This window comes from Salvelinus alpinus, chromosome 3 (assembly GCF_045679555.1).
Source record: "Salvelinus alpinus chromosome 3, SLU_Salpinus.1, whole genome shotgun sequence".
NCBI lineage: Eukaryota > Metazoa > Chordata > Actinopteri > Salmoniformes > Salmonidae > Salvelinus > Salvelinus alpinus.
In genome coordinates this window covers 71,636,414-71,646,219 of record NC_092088.1, presented here as the reverse complement: position 1 = coordinate 71,646,219, position 9,806 = coordinate 71,636,414, and the positions used below count along the sequence as shown (strand labels likewise).

At 45.6% G+C, this 9,806-nt stretch overlaps 1 protein-coding gene across 1 annotated transcript in view; it reads left to right on the top strand.

The window, feature by feature from the left end:
- The first annotated feature begins 1,170 nt into the window (after positions 1-1,170).
- Positions 1,171-9,806, top strand: part of LOC139571246 (calcium-activated potassium channel subunit alpha-1a-like) — a 221,506-nt gene continuing 212,870 nt past the window's right edge. Inside the window, exon 1 of the mRNA XM_071393917.1 lies at positions 1,171-2,246. Within this exon, the coding sequence (XP_071250018.1) occupies positions 2,010-2,246 (237 nt within the window). The 5' untranslated portion in view covers positions 1,171-2,009. The remainder of the gene's footprint in view (positions 2,247-9,806) is intronic.

Here is a 9,806-nt window from a genome sequence, read left to right as displayed (position 1 = left end):
CTCCCCACTGTACATGGCATTTCAGCAACTTTGAAAAAAATACGTTATATCAGAGTTGTGGCTGTTGTCATAGAGATAAAGGTCTCATCATGGATATAACCCATTTTAGCATGGACTTTGCCATTGAGGGCTTCCAGCATTTTGAAGTAGTCAACTGGGTGGGGATTTTTAGGCGCAATCAGCCAATGAAAAATGTAATTTAAAATGGACTATTTTAACATGCTGTCACAGATGCCAAATAGCACAGATACAAAGATGTTCTTCGTGCGTATCTGCCCTCTCATTGGCTAGAATGGTACTACCTGATCCCGCCTCCCCCTGCACCTCTTTCATTTTTGAGGCCATGTATTTCCATTGTTAGAGCGGCCACTCGACTATCTTGTCAATATAATATACAATTAAGAGGCGTCACTACAGTCCCTGGTTCGATTCCAGGCTGTATCACATCTGGCCGTGATTGGGAGTCCCATAGGGCGGCGCACAATTGGCCCAGCGTCGTCCGGGTTTGGCTGGGTTAGGCCGTCATTGTAAATAAGAATTTGCTGACTTGCCAAGTTAAACAAAGGTAAAAAAATAAATAATCTTTGCTAGCTCAGGCTCACGATTAGGGGATCGATGCAATATGTGACCACCAGGGAGAGCAGAATCTCCACTTTATAAATGAGTACATTGTAAAAAGTAAAACAGTTGTTTTTAAACCTGACTGACGATAACGGTCAGAACAAGACGTTATATATTTAAAACGACAATTGGCGCTGCATAATTTCCGAGCTATGAATGAATTGATTTAATTGCTTAATTTCATCATCATAATTCATCTTTAAAATCAATAAATGTAATCATGCTTTAAATTATACATTTTGTATGGATATCATTATACATGTGACAAAGCTACGTATTTCCACTTAAATTCTAGGTAGCCTACTTGTTTTCTTGACATGAAGAACGTTAAAAGAGCAACAGATTGCTTTTGTGTGGCTTGTCAACAGGTCCTATTCAAGCCGATGTGTGGACAACATATTTCTGCTGTATTCTTTTCGGGAAAAAGTAATCCTCTCCGTCTCCCTCAGACGCAAAACGCTTTCAAGACATTGGGTTTAGTGCATATTTGTGTAAGGATGTACGGATGAGAACGGTCGCCACCATGGACGTGGAATCACCAATAAGAGAATAATGTTTGAGGATCGCCGAAACGCATGAGTTGGCCGGATCTTGTTGATGGCTCCACCCCCGCTACCTGTAAATCGCCCTCCCAGTTCCTTATCATCTTCCAAATAGATCTGACAGTCAGCCGCTATCATCTGGTCACCACTGAAGCAAGAAGATGACTAGAAAACCTATGGAAAGCGTTATTGAACAGCTTTAATGAACGGAAATAAACAAGTCATCTGCGGTCATAAAGAGAGAAAGTAGTATTCAACACCTAGCGAGAGCGCTAAATGGACCAGAAATAACGGACTCAGAAAGCGGCGGTTGGTTCTCAACAAGGTGGAGTTTTGTGAGTGAGGGCGAGGGTTACCATCGATTGCCTTTACGCGATTTGGTTACCTGATGGAGAAACCAGAACGACAGGTGACTCGAAGATAATTGCTGCCTTTCCTGGAAATATTGAACTATTACATCAAAAGAAACAAACAAAGAAGAACAGCAACGGGATTTTCAATATATAATTATGTGAACGAGTTTTGAAGAAATATCTGATTTCGCATACAATTCGCATATAACTTATTGTACGATCTGTGAATGACTTAATGAATGACTTAATGGGACGATCATATCCTGTCCTTTGAAGTGCAGTTTCTGCGTCACAGGTCGCTGAGAACACAACATTTACATTGAAGGACTGATGTAAACGAACAGGGTAGAGTACAGGAAGGAAGGGTGGTAGTTAGTTGAAGCAATATGACTGAATTGTGGGGTATGGGGCACTGGCTGGAACTACCCAAATCGTCTGGATACTAGTTATAGAACATGGAAACCTATCCCTGGGCTTCGGTAGCCTCAGAATAATGCCTAAAGGTAAACATAGTTACTACCCGGACTCTCCCTCTATCCGCATATCCAAGATGGATGTGATCATCCCGTTCTCCCCAGATGTGCCCTGTGATAGCAATGGGCAGCGCATGTGGTGGGCTTTCCTTGCCTCCTCCATGGTCACGTTCTTTGGGGGTCTCTTCATCATTCTGCTCTGGAGAACTCTCAAGTACCTGTGGACCGTCTGCTGCCACTGTAACACCAAAAAGAAGGTTGGTCATATTCACATGTCCACACACAACACATTTCCAATGCCTTCATAACTTGTGACAGAAATTGACTAATGTCTATGTTGCTGTTTTAGTGTGGCACTTTGGCTTCATACCATTGTGATGCATATAGAATTGGGTATTTTCTTTACTATAGGCCTGTGACAGTCTGTGCAATAATGCTTCCCCACCAAAAATCACTGAGCCACATTATTACCTTTCCCCCAAATGAAAAAATAACAGTTATAACATTACAATACAGTTATAACACCTGCATAACATTGTAACAGTGATACTTGTGTGAGTTATTACATTCCAAGTGTATTTTATTACGTGTGAATTAGAGTATATGCGTTTTAGATGTGCAGATTTTTTGTGTAATGATTTGGCATAATATTACTGAAGCTCTTGAGCTCTGCCTGTATTCTTGACACCTGTTGTTCCAAGTGAGAATTATTTGACCTGTCAGAAATCAAACATCTAATCATCATATCAAATCATTTCAATACCGAAAGTAGATTTTTTTTTCATTTATTCATTATCAAAATGTTTGTTGGGAATTTTAGTTTTGTTTTTAGGGAATGTTTGTTTTGTTTTGAGGTAGGACACCATTTAAAAAAAAACACTCTGTGGCATATTTGGCCTAATGTTGAATGAACACACACAGATGTATCACTTACAACCGCGTGTCATCTCGTTTCTTCATTGTCTGAAATTACACGAGCAGGTTTAGAACCAAAGCAACTTGTTAAAGCCATTGACATCTGTAGGCCTGTCATGTAGGCCTGTCATGTAGGCCTGTCATGTAGGCCTGTCATGTAGGCCTGTCATGTAGGCCTGTCATGTAGGCTTGTCATGTAGGCCTGTCATGTAGGCCTGTCTTAGCAGTTGATGGATGAAAGGCAGCTGTGGTACTTCATACTATATATACATGCAGTATGTATATTCAGTTTATTTAATAGAAGTGTAACTCGATCAGACTGTGACAAATACACTAATTAAGAAAAGGTGAGATTGCATCTGAAGAAATACATTTTAGACACCTCTGGATATAATTACAAACTTTTCCATGAAGCAATGTTGTCCACACACACACACACACACACACACACACACACACACACACACACACACACACACACACACACACACACACACACACACACACACACACACACACACACACACACACACACACACACACACACACACACACACACACTGTTAGTTGACAGGATTCCAACAGTTAGTCAGGAATAGTTTTCCCCAGTCTCTACCCTGGACACACCCCCACCACTGACAGCTGCTGTTCTATTACACCAGTCCAGCATTGTTCTGTCTCAATGAGACATTCTTTAAAAGCATCATAATTTGCCAGAACCATACTGTGTGTGTCACTAGAGTGACCAAATCTCTATATCAATAGTTGATAAAGGTGGCAGCAACACTAACAAGTTGCTGTAAATTTACAGCAAAACTTTTACAGTTAGCTACTGTAATTCTATATTACAGTACAGTACTGTAAGGAGCAATGCATTTTGTGGGTTGAATGGCATTCCACTACACTTCACAGTAAAGTACTGTATTACCTGTTTTGCTGTATATTTACAGCAGCATACTGTGAGTTGTGGTGCATTGTGGGAAAATATTGTGGGTGGCAAAATAATCTAGGCTACATTAACATATTTTGAGGCATGCCTTGTAAGATGCTATATTTGTTGCATTTGTGAGAATACTGTACCACAGAATACAGTATCATACCATATTTTTTAAATAAATTATATTTGGCCTGTAAATTGACAGTAATTTACTGGCTACTGTGCTGCCAGTAATTTACTGTAAATATTGCAGGATTTTATTTACAGTGAATGCAGGCTCACCACTAGCAGTGCAAACCTTCATCCTACTACTGCAGTCTTGACATTCCCATGGCTGTGTATGGACTGTGTTTGCAGTCTTTACATTCCCATGGCTGTGTATGTACTGTGTTTGCAGTCTTTACATTCCCATAGCTGTGTATGGACTGTGTTTGCAGTCTTTACATTCCCATGGCTGTGTATGGACTGTGTTTGCAGTCTTTACATTCCTATGGCTGTGTATGGACTGTGTTTGCAGTCTTTACATTCCCATGGCTGTGTATGGACTGTGTTTGCAGTCTTTACATTCCCATGGCTGTGTATGGACTGTGTTTGCAGTCTTTACATTCCTATGGCTGTGTATGGACTGTGTTTGCAGTCTTTACATTCCTATGGCTGTGTATGGACTGTGTTTGCAGTCTTTACATTCCCATGGCTGTGTATGGACTGTGTTTGCAGACAATTCTCTTTGTATAATGCTGCTGTAAGAAGGGCAGCAGGCACCCTAGCGGTTAAGAGCGTTGGGCCAGTAACTGGTTGCTGGTTGCTGGTTTGAATCCGTGAGGCGAGTAGGTGAAAAATGTCCCCTTGTGTAACGCTCGTCTTCCTCCTCGTCTGAAGAGGAGCAAGGATCGGACCAAAACGCAGCGTGGGTTGAATACATAATAATTTTAATAATAATAACGAAGACGAAAAAAACACTTGAACAAACTACAAAATAATAAACGACGTTAACAGACCTGAACTTGAGAACACATAAAACATGAACGCACGAACAGGTAGGAACAAACGAACGAACGAAACGAAACAGTACCGTGTGGTGAAACAAACACAGACACAGCAACAATCACCCACAAACAAACAGTGAGAACAGCCTACCTAAATATGGTTCTCAATCAGAGGAAACGTAAAACACCTGCCCCTGATTGAGAACCATATCAGGCTAGTTGAATGAACCCAACATAGAAACACATAACATAGAATGCCCACCCAGCTCACGTCCTGACCAACTAAACAAGATTAAACAAAGGAAAATAAGGTCAGGAACGTGACAGTACCCCCCCCCCCCCCCAAGGTGCGGACTCCGGCCTCAAAACCTGAACCTATAGGGGAGGGTCTGGGTGGGCATCTGTCCACGGTGGCGGCTCTGGCTCTGGACGTGGTCCCCACCCCACCATAGTTAATCCCCGCTTCCGAGGCCTCCTCCTAATGGCTACCCTCCATATTAACCCCACTGGATTAAGGGGCAACACCGGACTGAGGGGCAGCACCGGACAGAGGGGCAGCTCCGGACTGAGTGGTAGCTCCGGACTGAGGGGCAGCTCCGGACTGGCTGGCGGCTCTGGCAGATCCTGGCTTGCTGGCGGCTCTGGCAGATCCTGGCTTGCTGGCGGCTCTGGCAGATCCTGGCTTGCTGGCGGCTCTGGCAGATCCTGGCTGGCTGGCGGCTCTGGCAGATCCTGGCTGGCTGGCGGCTCTGGCAGATCCTGGCTGGCTGGCGGCTCTGGCAGATCCTGGCTGGCTGGCGGCTCTGGCAGCTCCTGGCTGGCGGGCGGCTCTGGCAGCTCCTGGCTGGCGGGCGGCTCTGGCAGCTCCTGGCTGGCGGGCGGCTCTGGCAGCTCCTGGCTGGCGGGCGGCTCTGGCAGCTCCTGGCTGGCGGGCGGCTCTGGCAGCTCCTGGCTGGCGGGCGGCTCTGGCAGCTCCTGTCTGACGGACGGCTCTGGCGGCTCCTGACTGACGGACGGCTCTGGCGGCTCCTGACTGACGGACGGCTCTGAAGGCTCAGGACAGACGGGCGGCTTTGACGGCTCAGGACAGACGGCGCTGGGCAGACGGCAGACTCTGGCCGGCTGAGGCGCACAGTAGGCCTGGTGCGTGGTGCCAGAACTGATGGTACCGGGCTAAGGACACGCACCTCAAGGCTAGTACGGGGAGCAGCAACAGGGCGCACAGGGCTCTGGAGACGCACTGGAAGCCTGGTGCGTGGTGTAGGCACTGGTGGTACTGGGCTGGAGACACGCACCAAAGGGCGAGTGCGTGGTGTAGGCACTGGTGGTACTGGGCTGGGGCGGGGAGGTGGCGCCGGATATACCAGACCGTGCAGGCGTACTGGCTCCCTTGAGCACCGAGCCTGCCCAACCTTACCTGGTTGAATGCTCCCCGTAGCCCGACCAGTGCGGGGAGGTGGAATAACCCGCACTGGGCTGTGTTGGCGAACCGGGGACACCATGCGTAAGGCTGGTGCCATGTATGTCGGCCCGAGGAGACGCACTGGAGACCAGACGCATTGAGCCGGCTTCATGGCACCTGGCTCAATGCCCAATCTAGCCCGGCCGATACGAGGAGCTGGAATGTACCGCACCGGGCTAAGCACACGTACAGGAGACACCGTGCACTTTACCGCATAACACGGTGTCTGCCCGTACTTTCGCTCTCCACGGTAAGCTCGGGGAGTTGGCGCAGGTCTCCTACCTGACTTCGCCACACTCCCTTGTAGCCCCCCCCCAAGACATTTTTGGGCTTGACTCTCAGGCTTCCAGCCTCGCTTCCGTGCTGCCTCCTCATACCACCGCCTCTCGGCTTTAGCTGCCTCCAGCTCTTCACGAGGGCGGCGATATTCTCCAGGTTGTGCCCAGGGTCCCTTACCGTCCAGAATTTCCTCCCATGTCCAGAAGTCCTGTGTATGCTGCCGCTGCTGTCGCTGCTGCCCGTTACCACGCTGCTTGGTCCTTGGTTGGTGGGTGATTCTGTAACGCTCGTCTTCCTCCTCATCTGAAGAGGAGCAAGGATCGGACCAAAACGCAGCGTGGGTTGAATACATAATAATTTTAATAATAATAACGAAGACGAAAAAAACACTTGAACAAACTACAAAATAATAAACGACGTTAACAGACCTGAACTTGAGAACACATAAAACATGAACGCACGAACAGGTAGGAACAAACGAACGAACGAAACGAAACAGTACCGTGTGGTGAAACAAACACAGACACAGCAACAATCACCCACAAACAAACAGTGAGAACAGCCTACCTAAATATGGTTCTCAATCAGAGAAAACGTAAAACACCTGCCCCTGATTGAGAACCATATCAGGCTAGTTGAATGAACCCAACATAGAAACACATAACATAGAATGCCCACCCAGCTCACGTCCTGACCAACTAAACAAGATTAAACAAAGGAAAATAAGGTCAGGAACATGACACCTTGAGCAAGGCACTTAACCCTAATTTCTCCTGCAAGTCGCTCTGGATAAGAGCTTCTCGTAAATGTAAGAACCGGTTCATCTCCATTTCTGATTCTATAGATTTGCTCTGGATTATGTCATCTGGCCGATCATGAATAACGTTACATTACTTAATACTGTTTGTTTGATGAATACACCTAGTATCGCTTTATTGTACAACTAATGAGGTGAGCAGTTAGTAGTCAGGTTACTTTAGCAGATTATTAGATCACAAATTAAGTGCAATCAATAGGGATACCTCCCTGTAGTGCACTACTTTTGACCAAGGCCCATAGGGATCTGGTCAAAAGTAGTGCACTATATAGGGCATATGGTGCCATTTGGAACAGAGCCTTATTCTCATCCTCCAAACTTGGAGAAAAACTCTAATGCGTAAAACTCTACAGTACAGGTAACAATGCATCATAGATGTGGCTAGACATTGAGTTCCGTGTGTAATCATCCAGTGCAGTAATCACCTCCCAACCTAATGCAGATCAGTGAGAGAGATGGCAAAGAGAGGGGAGGACTTGGACCTTCAGTTCTGTCTCTCTGTCTCTCTCTCTGTCTCTCTCTCTGTCTCTCTCTCTGTCTCTCTCTCTGTCTGTCTCTGTCTCTCTTTCTGTCTGTCTGTCTCTCTCTCTCTCTCTCTCTGTCTGTCTGTCTCTCTCTCTCTCTGTCTGTCTCTCTCTCTCTCTCTGTCTGTCTCTCTCTCTCTCTCTCTCTCTCTCTCTCTCTCTCTCTCTCTCTCTCTCTCTCTCTCTCTCTCTCTCTCTCTCTGTCTCTGTCTCTGTCTCTGTCTCTGTCTCTCCCTCTGTCTCTGTCTCTGTCTCTGTCTCTGTCTCTGTCTCTCTCTCGCTCTCTCTCTCTCTCTCTCTCTCTCTCTCTCTCTCTCTCTCTCTCTCTCTCTCTCTCTCTGTCTCTCTCCAATCATCGTATCAACCATGTCTAATATAGAGGATTCAATCACTCTAATGAGCATGGATCTATTTGACAACACAGATTTGAGTTAGTCAAGAAAATAATAATCTTGTTTTGATGAATTATAGTAGCTGAGATGACCACTGCTGTATGAGCCAACAGTAAGATAACTAGACCAGTGAGAAGAGTAGTGTGTGAGGTGTGACCCAGTATGAAACAAGACCAGTATGAGATTACTGTAGTACTCTCACTCATGTTTGCATATACAGCTGGTGAGTAAAATACCCATCTAAAAGTCATTATCCTCACTAAGCTCTTTCCCATCGCCTGCCTGGACGGTTAATATGAAAATCATGATTATTACTACTACGAGGGAAATAATGCTTTGTAGACATTACTAAGGGAAAGGGGTTCTTTGACTATCAACCTGTTGCACTATAGTCTGGTTCAAAACTGTATGTGCTGCTTGCAGCCCACTGCAAAGCGTTTTAACTAGTTTACAGATATGAAACAAACAGACAATCATATCTCTCAAAAATATCAAATTACCAGTTTATGCTACAAAACCATCTTTATAAGAGGCTTTAAAGATATGTTCTATTTGACAAAAAAAATTCATGACGTAGAATAAGGCGTTGTTGGCAGAATAGATGGATGCAGTTCAATGCCTGGTTAATATAGCATATTCACCAATACATTTCTTGGTAGTTCAACAAATATTGCTATCAGGTTGTAAATCACAGCTGACCTGGTATATTGTTTGCTGCAATCAGTCCTTCGGAGAGAGAGAAGGAATAGAGAGAGGGGGGGCGAGAGAGAGGGGGGTGGAGGGGAGAGAGAGAAAGAGAAAGGGGAGAGGGGGAGAGAAGGGAGAGAAAGAGGAGAGAGAGGGAGAGAAAGTGGGGGGAGAGAAAGAGTGGAGGCGAGAGAGAGGGGAGACAGGGGGGAGAGACAGAGAGCGAGAGGGTGGAGAGAGAGAGGGGGGGGAGGGAGTTAGAGAGAGGGAAGTAAAAGCTGCTGGGGGGATGTCATGTCATTGGTTACAGCTGGTGATTTAAGGTTTGATACCGGAGCTCTGAGGCATGCGTCGAAATCGCTGAACAGTTTATCGCTTTATCAGAAGCATGTGATCAAGCTTTGTTTCATTGAACAGCCACCTGATTGGTTTGGTATTGGTTTGGCAGAAGACAAAAATGCTATCCTGTGCAGGCGCTATGGGGTGTGGGACGTTGTCTATAATAATTTGGCTGCTCTAAATTATTTTGATCAGCAGGTGCCAAAAGTGTACACTGTGTGGCTCAAAGCCTGGAGTAATTAACTTATTTTTGACACAATTGGCTGGAAATGCTCAATGCATTTCACAAGCTCAATGCATTTCACTCAATCACAGGCTAGAGCTAGAGATGCAGGTGTCATCTGGTTAGCTAGCAAGAAATGGGAATCAGTTTGCTAGCTATTAAGAAATGGGAATCCATTTTCTAGCTAGCTATGCTGAACTTGAAAGACTGTTATCCACAGTTAGCATATCTCTTAGTTGTCAATCAAATGTATTTG